The sequence below is a fragment of the Sparus aurata genome, chromosome 7, assembly GCF_900880675.1.
Source record: "Sparus aurata chromosome 7, fSpaAur1.1, whole genome shotgun sequence".
NCBI lineage: Eukaryota > Metazoa > Chordata > Actinopteri > Spariformes > Sparidae > Sparus > Sparus aurata.
Window position 1 is genome coordinate 17,724,960 of NC_044193.1, and position 22,793 is coordinate 17,747,752.

The 22,793-nt window shown below is 42.7% G+C and overlaps 2 protein-coding genes across 5 annotated transcripts in view; one reads left to right on the forward strand and one right to left on the reverse strand.

Annotated features, from left to right (window-relative positions):
• Window positions 1-15,230, reverse strand: part of znf385a (zinc finger protein 385A) — a 70,483-nt gene extending 55,253 nt beyond the window's left edge. The window contains exon 1 of one of the 4 annotated variants that reach the window (XM_030423550.1): window positions 15,009-15,230. In XM_030423550.1, coding sequence (XP_030279410.1) covers window positions 15,009-15,021 — 13 coding nt within the window. In that variant the 5' untranslated portion in view covers window positions 15,022-15,230. The other 3 variants (XM_030423551.1, XM_030423554.1, XM_030423553.1) reach the window with 3 other exon arrangements.
• A 3,696-nt stretch (window positions 15,231-18,926) lies between these two features.
• Window positions 18,927-21,937, forward strand: birc5b (baculoviral IAP repeat containing 5b). Its single transcript, XM_030423724.1, has 4 exons — window positions 18,927-19,139; window positions 19,762-19,871; window positions 21,541-21,658; window positions 21,760-21,937. Exons 1-4 carry the CDS (start codon window positions 19,014-19,016, stop codon window positions 21,847-21,849), a joined length of 444 nt encoding a protein of 147 aa, XP_030279584.1. The 5' UTR covers window positions 18,927-19,013; the 3' UTR covers window positions 21,850-21,937.
• Window positions 21,938-22,793: the final 856 nt, after the last annotated feature.

A 22,793-nucleotide genomic window follows, 5' to 3' on the forward strand; every position in this document is an offset into this window, starting at 1 on the left:
AGTGTGTCAGATACACTGCTCATATTTCATCTTAGCATGAGTCAGATGATACAGAGAGACAACAGCTCTGTGCATGTCGTCGGAGGGCGGCATCTATTTCTCCCTGTGGGCCAGCTTTAACCAAAAAAACTGTCACCCCACCCCGAAATCCAGTCCTTCTCATCTTCACTGTTAGCTCATTTCCTCTCTGCCTTTATCCCTCTGATGCTCCCTTAAATCTCTCTCCTCAGTCCCATTCTTTGGTTGCCTCATCAACTTCCTCCTCCTCCTCATCCTCCACCTCCCCTTTAGCTTCCCCTTCTCTAGCCATGCCCCCATGAATTGACCTTGCCGCATCTCAAGGAGAATTGATTTCTCTTTTGGTCTTTGTGTGAAACCCTATCTCAACAGCACTCTGAGGAATTTCCTCTTCCCCCCAGAGCTGGATGGAGCTAATTCTCTTTCATGAGGACACTTTTCACTCCATTTTATCTGTATGCCTTTCTCTCTCGCTCTCTGTCTCTCTCTCCCCCCTCCTCTTCTACCCCTCTTCTCCTCTGAGCACACAGAAATAGAGCAGGCATGATTAATGCAACATCTATCGCCGCCAAACGATAGCTTTGCTCAACCTTTTTATGCCTGGCTGCTGTTTGGGAAATTGTTATTCATGCACCTTCCAACGACGCCGCTGAAATGATCACATCAGTGGATCTATAAAACAGTTTGACTTTTTACATTTGATGAGCGGGATTGGTTAAAAAAGAAAACACGAGGGCTGGATTAGGCTTTGATCGAACATGCACCGCTTCTGATTTCATAAATGTGATGTGGCTTTGTGTAACATTCTGCTGTTTCCAGCAATAATAAAAAAAAAAAAAAGTCAAATGCAACTGGAAAAAAATATCACAGTGTGAAACTTTTAAAGGGGGTCTTGCATGGCTGCTTTGAAGCTATAATATTGTTGTTTTGTTTTTCAAAATGTTAACCCAAGAACATGTATAATACTTAACCTGATTTTATGAGCACACATTGGTGGTCTCCGATATATTATCGAGTCAAGATCTGAAGGGTATTTCAGTCCAGTAACCAGAAGAAAAATGTTGCCATTTTACATTTCTGCAAGACCATTTTGTATGCATACAAGGTGGCAGACTCAGGATGTTTGAGGGGCAAGGTTGTCCCGTATTGTCCACCATAGGGGCATCCAAGAGGACACTTCCGCTGTGTTCTTTTGAACATGGGGCCACCAGTGGTCATTTCATATTACATTAACTGGAGCTGACTTTTATGTCAGGAGTTGTAGGCCAAGCCACAGACCACTGTGCGGGCATGTTTTAATGACAGGACTATAGGATTTTAAATTTTACTGAGCATTCAAATACTTTTTACGAGAAGCCTGAACAATGTACTTGTACTAACAATGAGGTTGTTTGATACAGTCTGTGCTTCATGATGGTTTGTATTAGAAGTAAAAGAGTCGCCCAGAAAATCTGCCACTTGTACAAAGAATGGTATTGTGTCCCACACATTAAATTCACCCCGGCCATTTTTTCTGATTATTTTATCATTTATTTACATTTCTCATGTTACACTGATACTTACTGTATACACAATATACAGTGATTCGGCGACTAAAGGGGGTTAAATGAAGAGGAATTTTCATTTGCCTTCTCTTGTGTTTTAATGCAAATGTTTGCATGTTACACAGTTTATTGTGAGTGTGTCATGCATTGTAGGAGTAGCACACGCAAATCCATTTTATAACACAGTTTTGTCACCACACTGTCCTAACTGTCCAATTTTCTAAAATGCCTTTCTGTCACAGTAAGAGGAAGTACAATGTAAGCATCGAACATTAAATCCAGTCTATTGGTTTCCAGACATTAATCAGGACAAAAGGTTGACATGAATTCAACAAAGTGAATTTGTCACAACTCATGAATATTAATCAAACCAAAAGGCGATCAAGATATCGAGAATATATATCAGAATTAAAGTGTAGTAAAGTATTGTAAAGACGTGAGGAAAGTAGAGTACAATAAAAGTTCAACATGATAAAGGCAGCAGTGCCACTTTGTAGACACTGGAGAGCTGCAGTGTGGAGAATCATCTGTGCCTCTTTCCACTTTGTGATCAGACTGTCTGTTGAAGCATACAGAACATTTTCCAGGCTTCAGCTCCCAGGTGTCTCGTAGCCCCAGGATTCCCAGTAAGTAGTCAGCCGGGCTGCCTTGGTGAATGCACTAATGTGACACCATAATCACGCACAGGTGCATTTTTGTGCTTCACAGAGCAACAGTGCCCGGCTGCTGCTGCTGCTGGCAGGTGCTCGCACTGGTGTGTGTCGCTGTGAACCGTGCGTTTCATTCAAGAGCATGCAAGTGCTGGAAAGCTGCATCATGTTAACATTAAGTCAGGGAAAGAAAAAAAAAGAAAACGACCTCATAACTCGTAATTCACAGAATGAAACCACGCATGCCTTTGCCGCGTTCTGGCCTTTACTCTTGGTGAATGATCCTTGTCAGGAGACACTGCAGTGAGGCCAGTGAAGCAGTGGGAGTCAGAGGAGCAGACACCTCCACCTCCACCTCCACCTCCCTCTGCTCTGCAGTGCTACACACACTGATCGGCCACACACGCACGAACGCGCGCACAGATGCACTCACAGACACAATGGGTTGCCTTCCCACCCGTCCAATAACAGGCCTATTCATTAGAGTCTCTTACAGACAGTATTGACAACCTGCTGACACACAGTCACTCCAGCATAAACAAATGGAGCAATAGAGAGGAGCAGGGGAGGGAGGGAGGGGAGGAAGGGAGTAGACCTGTTATAGTGGCTTTTTGACTGAGGAGTCCTCTCCACAAAGCAGGAGGGGGCCAGACTGAGAGGAGAAAGATCAAGAGTGCTGCCACTTCTATCCATCCACTCACAGAACGCAGTCACCCTTCAGACGAGTGTCACATTAATCCCGCATCTTAGGTAACTCCTGAGATATGTGGCCTATTCTCATTATGGGAATAAGTCATCTTGATGAGTGCCTCGCTACATGGATGAGCTATTGAAAGGTGAACTGGGTCAAGTGCGGTGGACTACTCTTCATCCCATAGCACCATGTCACAGCCATCCTTCCACTGAAAGGAAACGGGATATTCTGCAAAACAAGGTAAAGAGTGCACATTGACTTTTAACTAAGACAACCGAGCGGCCAATTAAACGGCGAGTTTGCAGAGTGATTTAGTGAGATTCAGTATTCACAGGTGCTTATATCTTGGCATTAAGAAGTAGTCGTGCATGTTTCGCTGCAGAATTCTCAAGTTTCAGCTGCACTGAAGTGTTCCAGTTATATCTCGGGTATGCAAAGAAGCCTAAAGGGACAAACTGTGCTATGCATACCAAATATCTGGCTCATTAAGGAGTTATAATTACTGTGTCACTTTGACATAAACAAAGAGAGCGGAGCAGTCATGGAGAAAATGGGGTGGAAAAAACTGCTGATCAGCTCAAAGACGTATCCTCTGGTGTCGCTTCGAGTGGAACTCTGCAACCAGGTGAGTGTGTGCAGGCTGGTAGAGGTAGGGGGGCTGAATGGAATGAGCAATAGCTATGCAGACAGGTCAACAGAGAGAGACAGATTTTATGAAGACAGATGAGGACGGAGTGGACACACAAAACACAAAGACAAAGAGACAGATAGACTGCGTGGCCCTGAGCTCAGGGGGGTCAGCTCTGACTCAAACAGACAAGACAGATGAGACATAAAACGACATCCAAACATGAACTGAGGCTCCCTCCCCCCCAAAAAAACTTTTTAGCTGAAGCTAACAAAGAGGAAAGTCCCAGGAACACTTGTCAGACAGTCTTCGCGCAGCATTTTGGGTGACAGCAAGAGGACGTGATAGAAATTTCTTATCTAAAAGCAAATTCCATACCAGGAGCTCCCTCCAGGCGCCGGCGGGCTGAAAGCTTAGGAGGTTCTTTTAGACAACATGGCGGCTGATCACAATGACACCACAGTCAATCGAGAGGCTCTACGTCAACAGGAGCCCGGTGATCATGTTCTCTATTAGCTCGCTATTGTTCCGCCGCCTCTTCGCTCTGTTCTCTGCCAAGATAATACAGACGCACTTTAATACACAAACACACACAGCACCATCAGCAACCCCGTACCCCTAACTTGGTGCAGAGCCCATGTCAGGGAGAGAGCTAAGCTGGCTTTGCGTAGAGCAGACTGTACAGCACAACCACACGTCCACTGCCATTATCAGCTTCGGGACTGTCATCGCTATCACAGCAGCCAAAGACCTCTGCTGCCAAGGCCCTAGATTGCCTATGACGATAGTTATCATGGACTTGTGAATCCAACGTCAAGGACAAAGCAGTACTGGGAAAGGTTGTTTGCTCAAGGTCATAGAAATGCACAGGATAGAAACAGACCCACTCAGACATAGCCGGGGATGCATGCGGTTAACACTCACACACACACAATGTGCACATTACACACACATTAAAAAAAAAAAAAAAAAAAAAAAGAGATATGTGTATTGCCATTTGTTGGAGATATGTTATCACAACCTTGCAGATTTATATCGAGGAGCCGAATCAGGAAATTTGCTGATTGGAGGTCCAGATCAGCCAGCATCGAGAATTGTAAAGGTCATTACAATGACATTACCCTTTTCAGAGGAGGAAAGCCAGAAATGTCAAATCGCTCAGCAGCCACATCATCACGCAAATGGAGCAGAATGTTAGACACTGGAAAATCTCGACGCTCAGACGGGAAATAATTGAATATAGTTATCTGATGGACGACTTAATTGGGAGATGTCTGCGTTTTTGGCAGGTGTGACGGGAGAAGATTTTACATACCATTACTGGTGTGACTAAAAGCAAAGATTTGGTACATTATCGTTGTTTAAACGCTGTTCGCTCTGCTGTAAGAATCTACTGCACTGACACCGAGAGCAGTCAGTCTTCTCGCAAAAGCAAACAGAAGTCACATTCCATGTTTTATTACTGCTGCCACCACAACTGTAGTGCTAAACAGTTAAAATAGGCGCACTGTAATAGCTACCTTCGCTTCTCTTAAGAGCGAGTTTACCGACAGCTTGTTTCAGCGAGACAGCTGTGGATGAAGGTTAACATCCGGCCCAAAAAAATCATTTACGGGAGCTGCTACCACCTGCAACCTGATCAAGATGGTGCTTGTCTCAATGTTAAATGAGGTGTAAATCAGGTAATCTCTCAATTTGACCAGCAGCAGAACCTGGAAATGTAGCCAGAAATGCAAAAAATAAAAAATAAAACGACACGAATCTCCATGAAAAACTGAAGAGAGCGAGAAAGTTTCATTCTCATGGACGTGAACTTTACAGACTTGCTTGGAGGAATAAATTCTCTGCGATGTGCACACTCCAAGCTCGCACACCTCAGACTACACGACTCCCTATAATCATTAGAGATGTCTGCTCGAAAAAACATGCCTGCCGGGAGTGCAGAGAAGCAGAGCTGCGCCTGAATCAGCCCAGGCATGCGTTAAAACAAAGTGGCCTCTCCGGCAGAGAACATCGCACACACACACACACACACACACACACACACACACACACACACACACATACATGCACGCACAATGACCTCACACAGACGCGACCATACAGAAAAATAGAAGACTCTAGAACACCTTCACAAGCTCACACACACACACACACACACACACACACACACATGTTCTTACTATGCTATCGAGACAGCAGCAGGGTCATGATCAGTCACATCACTGGACTTACAGTGGCAAGCTCCCATCCTGTGTGTGAAGCTGACTATGTAGAGCACAGAGACCACACAGAATCCCCTCTCTCTCAGACGTGGCCACTATGAGACCAGAATACTAAAACAGAAAGCACTGGCTGACACAGAACAGAACAGCCTATAATGATGACTAAAAGCTACACTGTGCCGCAAAACTGAGGACTGAATCTTTAATGTTTTTTCTTGGTTTTGCACGCGTGATGACCCATGCGCTCATTATTGGATATAAGGAGAGGTGAAGAAGAAACAAGGTGGTAATTATCTGCTGAATATTTGTATACATTTGCATTTCATCAGTTGTCAAGAGGTCACTGTGAACCTGTCTTTGTCAGTTCACCTCTCTCGGCAGGACGGGGGAATGGTTGGCGCCTGGTCATCAGACCAAACAGTCCGGCTCCAAACACTTTGACCTTCGTCGTCATCACTCACACCTGCCACATTAATGGCACGCTGTTATCGTAATCACAAGCACTAACCATGATTTAAAGGGTCATCCCACAGCTCGCCATGCTGACAGATGTCTGTGTGGCGTTGAAGCCGAGCAGAGTGCACCGCTAGTGAAGAGCTGCTGGTGGCCAAGTTTCAAGTAGGGATTAATGACCAGACAACATGATTGACCTCTCCAAAAATCCCCATGCACCAAAAAAAAAAAAAGGGACAACTCACCCAAAATCATGCTGTGTGTTGCCTTTGGTGTATCCCTGGCTTGACAAGTGCTCCCTCACTGCCCCCCCTGTGTCTCCTGCGTTCGCCAGGAGACAATGGCTCCAAAAATCTCTTTTCAGAGTTCCTCTCCACTCTCCAGAAAGAGGCAAGTCAGAGAGGCAGCGCTAGATGTGAGGAGAGACTGCTGCTGCTGCTGCTGTTGCTGCTGCTGCTGCTGCTGCACATGCCGTCCCTTGCGCCTGCCCTCTCCAGGTGAAAAGCTGAGTATGTGTGTGTGTCTGAGATAGAGAGAGAGAGAGGCAGAGAGGGAGGGAGAGAGAGAGAGAGTGTGTGTATATGTTTGTGTGTGTGAGTGGAGGAGGGGTCCAGCGTTTCTGCAGTTGTGGCTCAGGTAAGCCTGAGGACAGTATGGAGGGAGAGAGAGAGAGACAGAGAGAGAAGAGGGGGAGTGAGAGAGAGGGGGAGCCTAAAGTGTGACAGCCAATCACAGGGGGAGGGCTACACAGCCAAGATCTTCTTCTCCACAGCAGCCAGGAGGAATTGCAGTGGTCTCCAACAAAACAGCTGACGGGCAATTTCTTCTCAACAGTGTCATGTCACAGGGAGGTCTTCTCTGCACTGAAGTGAAGGTCAGTGTCCGCTGTGGTCCCTCTCTGTAAAAACAAACACTTCCTTTCCACACTCTGGCTCTCTATCCCTCTCCCTGCTTCTTGTTTTTGGGGTTGGGTATAACCTAAAGGCACCTTACATGCCTCTGCTCCGATTGGTGGCAGCCTCGGCCAATGGGAACAGCAGCACCGATGCCTGTCATCATGCAGAGTGGAAGTCATGAAGGAGAGACGGAGCTTGGCTAGAAAAAATGCCGTCTCCCCCCCAACTACTGTTTCTCCCTCTCATCTCCCATGTTCCGCTCACTCATCTCCCCCTCACGGAGAGCTTGATTGTCAGATCTCCTTATTGTGTTTCTCGTTTATCACCCCTCCTCCCTCCTCCCTCCCTCCTTTGACTCCATGTGTATGTGGACTTGTTAGAGGATTAACCTTTTAGCTGTGTGGCTCTGTCCCTCTGCCTTTCCTTCCCTCCAACTCTTAACCTGCCAAGGCAAGGTTACGCCTTTTATCAACCTCTGTGATTCCGTCAAAAGGTTGGAATTTAGACTGGGAGACGGGGGGTGGCGTGGGGTGGGGGGTGCAAAGCAAAAAGGGGAGATGAAATAGAAAGCGACAGAGCGGAGGAAACAGAAGAAGGAGGGGCAGCGACTAAACTAAATACAAACTGACAGAGGGATGAGGAGATGTGGAGTGACAAGAAGAGAGACAACCGGGAGGATGGAACGCAGACAAAGACAGACAGTCAGACACAGGAGAAGGGCTGCGGAAAATTCAGCTGTATGGACCACAGCAATGCAGTCACTAATTGAAGAGGCGCTTCGCAGCCAGCTTCTCATGGTCCACTTCCTTCTCACCGAGAAGCCACTCAAACAACGTCTGGTCTCATGTCCAAGCACCACTCTCTGTCCCTCTCTCTCATCCAGGGTAACTGGGGAGAGACTTTTTTGAAAATCACACAGCCACGATGTTATTGAATAGCTCAGCGCTTAAGAGAAGGCTTAACAAAGCTGTCAAAAAATTAATCCCCTTGGGCAGGCATGCTTGCAAACACACAGACCCAAACACGTGAGCCGGGGGCTACAGAAAATTCTGCCTGATGTTCATAGTGCCTCCTCTTGTCCTGCTCACTCTTTCTCTTTTTCCCTTTCTATCTTTAACTTCCCCCCCCCCCTCTCATGCTCTCAGGCTGAGGCTGTGAGTCACGGGGTGTCGGAGTGAATACTAAGGAGGGTGGCTGACACCTCCAGTACCTCTCTGCACAGCAGCTTCACTGCACACATTTAAGCCTTTTGTATGTAAACACTGGCAGACCGAGGGGCCACAAACACCCACACAAATTCTTACAGATTGTAAGTTTGGCAAACATCCGCCGTCTAAAAGCTGCTGGTATTACCGAACATATGGCAGCTCTCGAGAAAAGGTGCATAAAAATCCCACTTTCACAGTCGACACTGAGATGTGACACCTGCAACAGCAATGAATGTAGGCAGTTACACCCACACTTACAGATGTGGAACAAACATTTATGGTGCAAAAGGATGAACTTTTATCATAAAAAGAAGAATGTGAGCCTGTGGGTCCTTGGATCAAACGCGTAAACACGCATCATGTCTGCAGGAAATGGACCGAGCGCTGAGAATATGAGTTTTTGAAAGTGGGACACCAGCAGCTGGAACAATAGTTTATATCGATAAAGCTATGCGAGCGAGTCCTTACATGAGCATTTGTGTGTGTGTGTCAGTAAAAGAGCTGAGATAGGGTTTCCTCATTAGTTGTGTTGGTATCAATAATTCAGAGCCGGTCCTTGTTGGCGTTCAATGGGCCGAGTGCTAATGTGCTGTCGGGCCAACGGGGGCCCAGGGCCCAGCGCCACTTTAATGGATGTCATGATGAGAGGGTGAAATCGGAGCATGGAGATCCTGTATCATCCATAGGTAAGAAGAGGGAGGGAGGACAGGGCAAAGGGGAGGCGTGAGGAGATAGACACTGGGTGAAGGCCACTGGGGGACGACAGATGGCATTATTGGACAGGTATGAGAGCAGGGGGGAGACAGGGGAGGAACAAGAAGGGAAAACGAAGGAAAGACGGGAGAAAATTGGGCTATTAGGTCCCTTCATTTGCCACTGGCCACAGATCAATCATTGTGAAGATGATGTGCTGACCTCTGTCACCTCCACCATGGGACACATGTTCAGTGGCCACAAGTGGAATATTTTAAATGAGTAATGAACTGACATTATTCACTTGAGTTGCTAGAAGTACTTCACTCACGAATGCCTCTTCAGAGAGAGATGGGAGAAGTAGAATATATGTCGATCATTTCCAAATCACTTCCCAGGAAAAGTTTTATGAACTATGTAATTTAATTTGGTACTACTAGTAGTAGGAAATGGAAAAAAGGCAAAAGGAAGAATAACTCCCTCTTTCATTATTATTAATATACATGAATTGTGCACTTAATGGAGACAGATTTTTTTCATTTTAGCGTGTTCAGCTGACTTACTGTGCACTGATCATAAACTCTGCTGGTTACTATAGCAATTAATTGAAATAAAGTAAGTGAATGTGTTCAAAATTTGTCTCTCCTTATAAAAGCACCAAGTTACGTCATTATTTTCATTTTAAATAAGTAAACTAACCTAAAAGAAAGAATTCTACTTCGTAGTGACAGGTTCCTGTGAGGAAAGAGAAAGAGTGTCAAATAGAGCTACATGATGAGAAATATACAGTGGCCCTGAGGTGAAAAAGACAACAACACTGGACAAACCATCATAACAAAACTGAATGAAGTAGAGTTTAATGCCCGTCCAAGCTGTTAAAGTGCGCCAACTAGGAATCTTAAAACATTGTCTCCGGGTAGAATGTACAGGACTTATACTTTGTTCATGTCCTATTTATGTTTATGTAATGTTTTTTTATTCACTTGTTGCTAAATGCTGCTGTGCTTTCTGTTTTGTTGTGTTTTCAGTAATGCTGTTTTCTGTTCAGTTGTTTCTTCTGTTTTACAATGTTGTGTTTTCAAAAAAGTTGTTTTTTGGGAATTGCTGCGTTTTCTAAAATGTGTTATATGAAATATTACGCTTTCTGTTTTTGTTGTGTCTTCTGCTCTATCAATTCTAAAAGTCGTGCTTTCTGTTTTGTGATGCGCTTTCTGAAATATTGATGTGGTATATTTTGTTGCTGTGTTGTCCAAAATGTTGTGTGAAATGTTTTTTGTTTGTTTTTTAAAATCTGTTTCTGAAATATTGTTGCTTTATTTTTTGATGTGTTTTCTATACTGTTGTTTTTTGTGAAGTGCTGTGTTTTCTCAAATGTAGTATTTTCTGTAATGTTTTTGTGTTTTCTGTAATGTTTCAGTATTTTCTGCAGTGTTGTTGTGTTATGTCCAGTATTGTTATGTTTTGCACCCCAGGGGCCAGATGATGGTGAGCTTGAGGAAGATCCATGGATTCAATCAACATACATGACCGTCTCACTTTGCAGCAGGAGCATTATGCTACCCATCAGCCACCTTTCCACCTGCCCACCCATGCTCACACACACCAACTTGTTGTTGTGGCTTGTGAGGACATTGTATCAACAAACACTTATCCCCTGGAAGCTAATCCCAGCCATGACCTTAAGTTCCATATGCCAGACCTTTGTCCCACCTTTGACCCTAACCTAATTCTAATCTTGAAACTGAAAACACACCTAAACCCTCAAAGAAATGGCCTGTGAGGACCACCTTCTGTTAGTCTACACACTGACACACACACACACACACACACATAGATACTGTACATACACATAATAAAATGACATAAAGAGAGCGACAGGAATCAATATTCTTGACAACACAGTTTACCCTGGGTGGTGATCAGTGGTTAACCTATGCTGCCCTCTAATGGTGTAAACCTGTCAACTCAGGCTTAATTCCATGTAAACAGACCTTAGGAATCTGTCAAAGTATTCCAGCTTTAGCGACCCTGGTACGAGACAGTGGTCTGGAAAAGTCCTGTAACGAAAAACGATCTCATGTAAACTGAGAAGCTCTAAGTTCCTCAGGTCATGTCAACACACGGGGGTAGATAAGGGAACCAAACAGACATGAGGCACAGCTGGTATAGTACTGATGGCCTGACGGACTGAATCAGAAATACCTCTGTCAAGCAGAAAACTATCTATACAACTGTCTTGACAAAGCTGCTGGGACCAGTAACCTTACCGGAGCTGTTTTTACTGGAAGGGTGGTTGAATTTAGTGCACAGTGGCTGAATGCAGCAGGTTGAGTGTGGAAGGAATGACTGCCGACTGTGAAGGACTTATAAGGACTTATCTGCCTGTGAGGGAAATATAAAAACCCAGGGGAGAGAACATGAAAATACTCCATTCAGACAGTGCTGTGATCTGTCTTCCTCATTCTTTTCTTACAGAGGAAAAACCATGGTAAATCTGCGCTCACTGAAATCTGCCAGACAGACTGTAACTCACTTTGTTGCATCACCTCAAACGCAGTGTCAAAATGCAGCTTCTGTTGATCATAAATTGTGGTTATATTTCATGAGCCGGGCCTGCAGGCGCTGTGTGACTTTCCAGAAACGTTAGTTCGCCCTTTTACTCCTTCTAGTGTTTGCTTGCACGGTGTAATGAAAAGGATTTTTGTTGGTACAGAGTCCACACCTAGCTCGTATATCATGCTTCGGGTGTCTCCTGGCACTGCGGTGGTGAATTTAGAGTCTGCCTACGAAGGTCAGAGGTGAGGAGGCCAGGCATGCACCAGGCATCTGCATACTTTCACTTCCCCTCTTGATATGAGTTAAAACTACCCAGCAATAAATCATTATTACATGATAAAGTCCTAGGTAATTTTGAAGGAAATTAGTCATCTCTCTCTCAAAAAAATGAGCACACACAATCGCAGGCCAGCTCTGTATGAGCTAAAGGACCTCTGCATTCCCCTTGAACTGGGCCTGAGCCTGCAAGTCTGACTGTTGAGCATATCAGTTTGCAGCTGTGAGGGATAATCATCCCACTAAATTTAGACTATTGATCAGGTGTGGATATGTGCAGGAAATGTAGCTAGCTGTACAATGTGTTTCCTGTGCGTTCATTTCTTCTCCCAAATACAATAAAAAGTAGTTTAATAAATCAATACACATGGTCTACTGACAAAGAAATGAAGCAGGATTATTGTTGCCTTCTATAACAACTGAGGACATTTCAAGCCTTTAGTTACTGCAGCCCAAACACTGACAGCTACTGTATGTGTGATAGGGAGCGCGTCAGTTCAGATAATGTTTTCAGTTAGTTCAAAGACACTTTCAACTTCAACAATTAAATAAAAAAAAAAAAATATATATATATATATATATATATATATATATATATATATATATATATATATATACTCTCAAATTCTTAGAGGTATAACTGTCACAGAGACAAACGGATCGCTTTCTGTTTTCCTCAAAGACCAACAGCACCCGACAGCAAGTCATTCAGTCTATAATGTGGACATGAAGGCAGGTATGAGTGGACTGGATCACTAGTCAGCCTTCATTTTCCTGAGAGAAACAGTTTATAGAGAACCAATCTAAATGCAGATGATGTTACTGTACTATAGCCATTAAATCATGCAATTAACATTTACTCCATAGTTCATCAACTTATCTATTGGCGGTTTTATGACAATTAAAAACTGGCTGTCCAAACGACAAATTAAATAGATAAATATGAATCCCTGAATTAACAGGAAAATATTAAACTTGCCTTTATGTAAGGATTTTTTTTTTCTTTTTTAATGTTACAGCAAAAAATGTTCCCTCATGAATTTTTCGCGTTTAATGCCATCTTGTGCTCCAGGATAGTGTGACCAGCATTTTTCTTTTGTTTATTTACTTATTGATTTATTTGCACAATAAAACAGGGCAGCAGAAACACAACAACAACGAAAAAGTGGCGGATTGTGCAGGCCGCGATTTGGAAAACCCCCAGAGGCTTTAATTGGGAATCTCACCTCAAAACGTATTAGAAACAAAAACAAGAGTCATAGAATATTAAAAAAGATAAGTAAATAAGTAAGCATAGGATCTAAAAGCGAGAATAAAGGAGCCTACGTGAGACTGCAAAAAGATAAAATCAATCCTGACATTTTGTTCACACAAAGATGAACAGCTTAACTGAGACATGAAAAGATTTAATGAGTTGTAGCTCAAAATGTGTTACGTGTCTATGTTTGTGTGTGTGCTTTAGCAGCATTATTATTGGTCAAACTTCGATGCCAACAGAGCTTCATGAGAGAAGGGCACTGTAGGTTTTTAAGGATTCATGTATGTGTGTACACAGGTGGGTGTGCCCGTCCGGTGGATCCCCGCCTGCCTACAGAGATGGAGAATGTTGATGTTGACTGTCACACTCTCACACGCCCCTAACATTTTTACACCAGCACCAGAGAACAGGACGTCTTTCTTTTCCAACCACATTCAGATCATTTGGCCCCAGTCGGTGCTTGTTGAAACTTCACGACAATAATTCCTGTTATGCTGCCCTTACTAGACAAAATACTTTGGGCTGACACATTCCAAGTCGTTCTTGCGCAGCGCAGACAGCAATTTGAAGTAATTATCTTGCTCGCAGTCTATTTCTAAAGCTCAGACATTCCTCAGCTGAGAGTGATGTGGCAGATGAAAAAAAATCTCCTCGGGAGTCGAGGGTCATCTACATCCCTGCTGAAGAATTCAGTCTCCTTCACACACTCATCACACATTACACATCTAATTTATGTCTAGCCCTGTCGGCAGAACAAAATGTTGACAGTTTATGTTGCGGGTCACGTGCTATATTGACATTTTGACAAGATAAGATAAGATGACATCAGTAATAGAATAACAATTGGAAAGCAATATGTTTACATATAATAAAAGGTAATATTGGCATGATATCAGAAATATTGCACCTGATGGATAGTGGAAGAAATTCATATTGCAGCTGATATTATAAAGGTAGTGATGGAAATGTTATGGAACAGTGAAAAGTACTACTGCACAAGAAAGTAAGGTCATAAAAATCTTACGGAGTGAGGAAGTAAGAAATGTTACTGTACTCATGTAGATTAAGTAGATCTTTGTGCTAGTAACTTTGAGTACATTTCAGAGCCTAACTTTCATATCAGAAGGGGAAAGAAATGGTGGTGGAGTTGGGTGACAAGGCTGCCAAGGCCGTGCCCCAAGTACATGACTGTGTTTCAACATTTTGAACTGATATACCACAAAATATCCAGCCTTGTGGTGAAACAAAAGAGGTATTTTAAGCTAAACAAGATGTTTTCCTCAGAAAAGAACCTGGTGGTTTTTGTGACTCAAGCTAACCAGATTTATTATTCTGGCGATTGTGTTGCATTTTGTACTGAGACAAACTAGAAATCGCACACACGCTCACACACATAGCAACTACTCCTTATTCCTTAGCCATGCATAAAAACACACACACACACACTCACACACACACAAACACACACACACACATATAGCATGGAAGCCTACACACACATACACACACAAGACGAGATCAGCTTCACCCTAATGTGTCCGGGTGTGAGGGCAGCAGAAGACAGGTGGAGCTGTCAGGACATTTGTCAGCTCCAAAGGGACATGTACTGTATATATTCGAGCCAAGAATGAAGACTCAGTCCGAAAATCAATTGCTTACACACACACACACACACACACACACACACACACACACACACACACACACGTTTGTCCAGTCACTCATTGGATGTAATTTCTGTGCTGCTTCCAATTATGTTTATAGCCCCAAAACACACACAATAATGAATATACACTAGATGGGAACAAAACAGATATATTTCTTGCTCCCCACAGAGACAGTGCTGCATCATTTTAAATGGGAGCAGGGACACACAGCAGCAGTAGATGGTAACGGGCTCCTTTCTTACCTGTGCTCCACATTGATTGCACCTCTGGTCCTCCTGCTGCTCTCACTGAGTCAATCTCCAAACCTATACAGGCACACTGAGCAACAACAATTTCCCCTGCGAAATTCTTCCCAGCATGAAACTGGTCAGGGCTCTCCAGGTGGACGAAAAATAACCGGAAAGATCCTCAACTGCAATTCGAAAAACGATTCCAACATATAGCCTGACGCCCACGACAGCAACGCAAAGGACATGTGAGACCTGAGACCACAAACACATTGGCTCTATCACCTCCCCTTCACCTCTCTACATCCTTCCTCCTCCCTCCCACCCTCTCTCTGCCACTCTCAGCCCTGTGTGAAAACAAAGCTAGGGCAGGAGATTCCAGCAGCTAATCATGGCAGACTTTAATAAGTAAGGGCGAGTTGTATCAGAGGCAGGAGAGTTGAAGTCAAGAAGGCTTCGAGTGCAGGAAGAATCAAATGTCAGCGAAGGCACTAGAAGTAAAGATGAGATACAGCACACAGAGGGAGAAGAAATGTCAATGAATGTGTGGCAAACTCTAACAGTCAACACGGTGAGACAGCAAAACTCACTCTCATTAAAGGGTACCTCCTGTTATTTTCATTTTAAAGTGTTTACTCGTCTTGGGTAGTGCTGGTGCATATGTGGAAAATGTAGTATAAAACCCTTTTCTTTTTGGCTCTAGAGGAAGCCGCATGTAATCTAATAAATTGCCTTCAGTGATGTCACTAAGCGGATATGTTGCATTGTGGGTTTTGTAGGCACCAGATTTTGAAAAGGATGAATGCGTGGAATAAAAAAAAAAAGGCAGCTGGTATTACTGTACTGATTTTCGATCTTTTGTCCAACAGTGTTACTCAGGAATTCCACTGGATGCATGTGCATTGAAGAACGGCTCCAGTACGGTTTTGCTCCGTACTCCGTGGTCCAGCAACCCCCACCAGCTCTGTTTTGAGTGCAGTGTGGCGCATTACAGCCGGACAGCTGGAGCTGCGAGACCGAGGATTTCCTGCGATAATTAAAGAGTCACATGACCAGAGCTATGCAAGTGTGTAAAACACATGGATTAGAAGAAGAGCTTGGATTATTTAGATATATGTGCTGACGCCAACACAGATTGTTTAATTTTTAAAATTATCTGAATGTTATGGTGTTTGTTTTGGTGTTTTGATTTTGTGTCTGCTCCATGCTGAATTACTGCGCCATGCTCCAGCGACTGAAATAGAAGCCTTGTGTATCTGCTACAGAGGCGTCCACACTACCAGAGCCGCAAAGAAGTTACACAACACAGCGGACCCTGTGGAATTACAGACTAGAGTGAAACCTATAAGCTCCTGTTTTTCAAAACCTGGCACCTACATTACCCACAATGCATCTTCGCCACTGAGTGACATCTTTGGAGGAATTTATCAGATTACATGCATCTTCCTCTGGAGCCACAAAAGGCTTTATAATACTGTTTTCACATCTGCAGTCATACTCCCCAAGCACCTGTAAACACACTTTAAAGTGTAAAATAGTGGAGTTACCCTTTAAGGATCACCCATTACCAGAGAGAAAGTAACAAATACAACATTTTAAACCTCTGTAAATAACCAATATGTGTCTTTCTCCCAACCGCACCAACATTGTTACTGGTGCTTCATGCTAGAAAACCCAGAGTAAAGGTGGGCAAACTGATTAACTGTACACTTACTACGCTGCAGTATTGTTGAGAGAAACAGCGAAAGTCGACAGATATAGCGAAAGATTTTAATCTGTGGAGAAATGCCGAGTGACAACAGTAACACACACATGTGTAAATTCAGAGGCAGGCGTTATTCTGCACCGTCTGCAGTAAGCAGCCACCCACCACACAGCCCAGTTGGAACAACAGTGACAAGACATCCAATGTACAGTCAGATGTCCAATTCACTCAGGGCCCTGCTCTTCAATAAGCCCTTACACAGCATCACCTTTCAAAGGGGCTGCCAACTATTAGAGTGGATAAAAATCACACAGTCTCAGCCTTATAAGCAGGCACACTGCGTCTCAGCGCTCCCTCTGGCACTCTGCTGGAAGATAAGGTTAGAAGGGGGAGAGGACAGCAGTTTACAGTTGTAAGCACATTTCAGCACCCAGGAGCCTGAGGGGTAGTGTTACAGGGACACACTGCACACCGCGACTGTCACCGTCTCTCACAGCAATAAACAGGCTGCTCAAGTTAACATCGTGAAAACCATTAAACTGGACGGCTGACTTCATAGCTACTATGTTTTTGTTTGCTTAAAATATCTCACCTGCAAACTGTATTTAAGAACTGAAAACTCACAATAAGAATGCCCGGTCATTTTTGTGGCAGACGAAAATTGGTGACTGACTGAAAACGCAGTTTCTGAGATGTCGTGAAAAAAGGTAGTTTCCGAGAAATCAAGAAGTCATCACAGATTTTGACAGAACCTCATGAGTGGTTCATCACATAGCAACCAGCAGAGAAGAAATGAGGATGTGCTCATTACTACGAGTATCCTTACATTTCTCTCATCAGCCACCAGGGGGAGGTAAGTTCCTCCACTTTCCAAGGTGTCTTTTGAGAACTGATGTGACTCAAAGCAGTTTCAAATTAATCTTTTTTTTTTTTAAATGCAACATATCTTTATGAGTTTATTTAACCACAATATTTCAGGGGATTGATGAATTGTCAATAGGTTCACATTCATCAAGCCTGTCTTAAAACAACACTGACCTGTCCATATGCACTTTGAAAGAGTATTCAGTAGCTGTAGCTTTCTCTCGGAAAAGATACCCAACTAACAAGATTCAGATGTGGGAGATGTGAAAGAAAATCCACAATTTTCTCTTTTTGTATCAGTCCCTTCACTGCAGCTCAAACAGGAAACAGGCACTAAGTAGAATATGGTACTAACAGAGACAAGCTTTCTAATACACCATCTTCATTTGTCTGACTGAGACTGTTGAAGCCTCATATTATCTTCAGCTCAGATTTGGTTTTCAGTAAAGAAATGTAGGTTTCATTCTCACAATTTGAGCTGTGAAATGCAGGGAGAATGGCATTCTTGAGACGTTTCTAAAAGGGTAGTATGCAATAAAGAATACTGACTATAAGAGTAAATAAGGATTAGAAACATTATTATAAAGTACAGATTTTTTGTGTATATCTGTTGTATAATTTTATTTTAGTGTTGTATCTTTCCTGTCAGTCTGCATCAGAACAGAAACATACAAGCAGAAAACACATTAGAGGTGATATAATGCAGTGGTCCCCGACCTTTCCGGCTTTTGATTTTAGTACTGCTTCTTATATAAGGCTCCTTTGTCATCTTCGAGGTCAATATTGTTTTTCGCTAACAACAAAACAACGTATCATCCGTGCATTTACATGGAACTAAGCTTAGGAGCGGTCCACCTTAACTCTTTTCCAGGTTATGTTGCATTCGGAAATCGACACTTCTCATTGGCAGGATGGTGGTGAGCAGAAGAAACATCTGCTAACAAGAGTAGTCCAAAAACTCTCTTTTTAGTAAACCCCCTAGCACTCCCATTCAAAATGAGTTTGACCCGAAAACGAAAATACGTTAAATCTTAAAAGTGCCTCTTTCGTCGTAATCAGGCTTTTATACGAAGGGTTGACTCATATACATTCACAAAAAAAGCCTAGGTTGCATTTTGGCGAGTTTCACTTTAGTTTGAGAGCCTGTAGAAGAAAGCTTCAGTACATACAGAACTTGTAGGTGTGTTTCCCTACATGCAAAACATACAGCAGCACTGAGATAGATAGATAGATAGATAGATAGATAGATAGATAGATAGATAGATAGATAGATAGATAGACTTGTATTTGTCACACTTTTGCCACACAGCACACTATTGCCCCGCCCACCTTGGACCTAGGCAGACCATAATCAGCCAAAATTGAACACACACCTGTTGAGCTGTCTAGGAGCCATCAGCACACACCACCACTGTGAATTAAATGGAACTGAGCCCGGTTTTGCCGAAGAGATGGCCAGCTTAGATGTGTTGACAACAAGGTTTTACTCATATGATAAAATGTACCTTCAGGAGTCGCGTGAACAAAGCTTTGTGGACTGGCCATTCAGAGAGGAATGTAACTGCACACCAGAAAAGGTGAGAAGGCTGTAAAGTCTTGGGAACACTTTTTGAATTGTAAAATACTTAAAGACAAAAAAGGTACCAACTACTTTTACAGGGGTGAGACGGGGTTGGCAGGAAGTCAGACGTGTGGGATGTGTCAGACAGCTCATTTGCCCTTTTAGAAATACAGCCTACTTTACAATAACTCACACAATGCAGTACTATTAGCTGCATTGTGTACTTAGTACTAATAAAAATAATTATCAGTGCACTCCACCTTGTACCTTGCACAGCCATTTTATACCACAGGCTTTGATCCAAGGCTCTGACAGCTCGTGATGTGCTTAAGCAGGTGCCAGATTTAGTTTCATTGCATCAGGTGTCCAATGCCCATCCTCATCCTGTCATGATGGATGAGCTGCTGACACCTCACTTAATGAGCAACACTCTCTGCCATGTTACAAACTCTTAAACCACCCAAAGAGATCATCATCTGGTTTCAGTGACACTAATCCTCCCGCAGCGAGGCATCTGTTGTTCTTGATTTGCACTTGTCATCTTTGTTACCAAGTTTTTTTATTTTTTATTTACAGTAGTTGGAAAGCGACACAAAAGGCATTGCGGCATGTGTGGCTGTTTATTTTGTCTTTTACAGATGGCCAAGGCCGGGTTTGTCCACTGCCCTAGTCAAAACGAGCCAGATGTTGCCTGCTGTTTCTTCTGTCTGATCGAGCTGGAGGGCTGGGAGCCAGATGACGATCCCTGGTAAGAAGAGCAAGGCAGCTCCCCTAAGGCCTTTTCCTCACCAGTCTCTATAAAGCTTTGAGCCACTGAAAAGTATTATGCCAGTGGTGTAAGTGGGTACAGGAGCTTCCGAGATTAGTTTCTTAATGTCTGTTTTACTTCAAACTGAGTGTGACTCATACCCATTACAGGATACATTTTAATATATAGTTCTTCACCATAGAGAATGAAAAGGATCATTCCATAACAGCCACCTTGGACCTCCCCCTTTATGTCATGAAAATTAATGGGACCTTGCAAGATCCTTTAGCCACTGCAATATTTTTTCTATTTTTTATTTTTTTGTTTTTGAAGTTTGGCTCTCTAAGCTTATTTGTATCATTTATTGTATTTGATTTTATTTGAACTCAAATCATTGATGGCTGGCTCGTGATTAAAATGGTGTTGAATAAAGAGAGACAGATGTTTCAGCTCAAAACAACTTGAAACATTTTGACTATCTAGAAGGACCTGCGGCACTCTTCTAGATGCGAACGCAAATATAGATATTGTTTCTTTTTTGTTGTTGTTGTTGATTAGAATTCTACTATCCTTTGACTGTTTGGGTTCAATATCAATTTCACATAAATACATGTCAGTACAAAAACAGTTGGTGAGGCTTTGAACACATGTAAAAAGAATCACAAAAATCTTGAAAATTAGCTCTGAGGGCTAATTTCTACATATTTGGTAAACTTGCCATAGGATTTAACAAGGTCTCATGAATTTAACAGAATTTAATAATAGTTTCTTTTTCTTACATGATTGTGGACATTTTGAGTTATTATAGTTTGATTTCTCTTATCATTTGTTTTTATCCACATTAGCTATGCTCTCAATTCACAGCTACTCTTCCTAGGTTTCACACACTGCAAAGAAATAAACATGCATATAGCGTTTTAAAACATATTATGCATTACAGTGCATGGACATAGAGTATATTTTCACACTGGAAACAAAAAACTACATTAAACATAGTCCACGCAGTTGAAAACTTTACATTCAACACCAATATCAAACATTAGCCATGTTATGCAAAGTAACCTAAAATATAATATAAATATCTTATTTGTAAGAATAAGAATCATTTCCTTTTTAAATATTGATTTCTGTTTTGGTTTAGTCAATGACAGGCAAACATCCCACTGTAAAGTTTTGATTGCTCGATATACTGTGCATTTAAGGACATTAGTAATTACTTTGGGTGGTGAAAACCAGCCGTTATATGTGTATGACTCTTAATTATGTTAAAGTTGACTGTGCTGTTCATGATGACACGAGTTTTGGATTGCATAACTTTTGATGTTGCAAGTAGAAGTGCATATTTTTGCCATGCGAAAATGTGCTGTGAGTTGAGTATTTAGTTAGATTAGATGTAAAGTATTTTTTTGGCATCTCCTCACCATAGCTGGTACTACAGATTTGGAATGGACGGACCCAAAAGATAACATGGCTGCCACAAGTTGATCTCATTACCAAAACTCCACTTAGATGTAACCACTACATCTGTTTCTTAATCTCAAACAGCATAATGCTAAAACCTCTTTTGTTGTTATATGTTGATTTTACATAACTTTTTATCCTTATTGAGCTGGATTATACAGTGTTGCATACATTATTGTGTCCGCCCATCTGTGTTTTCTCTGCCCAGGCATGAACATATGAAACGCTCCCCTAACTGTGCGTTCCTCACCATGAAGAAAGACTTCACCGAGCTCACCGTGGCTGAATTTTATCTCATGGAAAAGGAAAGGCTCAAGGTCTTTTATGTAAGTGTCTCCGCCAGCTGAAATTGTGTGCAATTAAGTGATCTTTGGCTGGAATACTTAAGCAGGGATTGTTCCACATTCTGCTTCTTTTTTTTTCTTAGAGAAGGGTTTGTCATAAGAAGATGGCATGTTTGCGGGATGACATAGACCAGACGCTCGATCACCTTAAATCTCGGTTGGAATCTATCTGAATGATACATATGTTCTTGACTTTGGCCTATCAATATATCTTTGTGCTTGCTGTTTTTAAAAACAACAATAAAGTCTTTTGGAATGACAGTTTGTTTGCAGTATTGTCTTTAACCACAAGATGGTGCTTTTGCTCCAAAGGTGCAGTTCCCCCATGTCACCCACTTTTCTGGAGTTTTCCAGTCTCAACACTCTATCCTTCACAAAAGGCGATCTGAAATGAAAGCGCACATTGAGCAGGATTACAATGCGGGCTATATTCCCTCTTTTCAACCAAATACTTACCATTTTCCTGAACGTGCCACCATCCCTACCAGCCCTTTTCAAAACTTGACCCTGGACAGATGGCCTGAAGCCCCTCCCCTTCAATACCAACTGTTGCCCCAGTAACATCTGTTACATATAGGGGGACAGTGTCCACTGAGAGGGCTCACCAGGACACTTGCCCAACCTTGTAAGGAGAGCTGAGATTTAGGAAACACTGGAGGATGCTGCAGCAGACAATGGAAATTGTGCAAAAGGTGCTCATGCAGTAAAATCCAAAAAGGCTCTGTCACACTGTAATGCTTCACTGCTCTCCTTTATAGCATCTCAAGAGCCAAGGTTTAACAGTAATAATGATAAGTTGAACTGAAGCCTTGAGATTTTTAATGACTTGTATGAGCAGAAACAGGATGCTGTGCTGGGTTTGTGTCTGTCTGATGGGAGGCCTGTCTGGATGGAGTGCAGGATTAAAGATGCTATCCCTTCTCCAACCTTCCACTGTTCTGGATTAATGTCTAATGTAACACTCTGGCCACTGAGCCCAGATCAGCTGCTTAATTCTCCTTTATCCGCTCACTGCAGAGCAAATTGAAGGGGGAATATTTTTAGCCAAAAACGAGTAATATGTGCATAGGTGATGTAACATTTCCAAGGAAACTGTTATTCTTCCATTTTAGGGCTG

What these genes read in the sequence shown, in the direction of transcription:
- birc5b (XM_030423724.1), top strand. Translation starts at nt 19,014, where the DNA reads ATGGCCAGCTTAGATGTGTTGACAACAAGGTTTTACTCATATGATAAA. An exon ending in GAGCCAGATGACGATCCCTG is followed by an intron (nt 19,872 to 21,540) that starts GTAAGAAGAGCA and finishes TTCTCTGCCCAG; the next exon opens with GCATGAACATATGAAACGCT. An exon ending in AAAGGCTCAAGGTCTTTTAT is followed by an intron (nt 21,659 to 21,759) that starts GTAAGTGTCTCC and finishes TTTTTTTCTTAG; the next exon opens with AGAAGGGTTTGTCATAAGAA.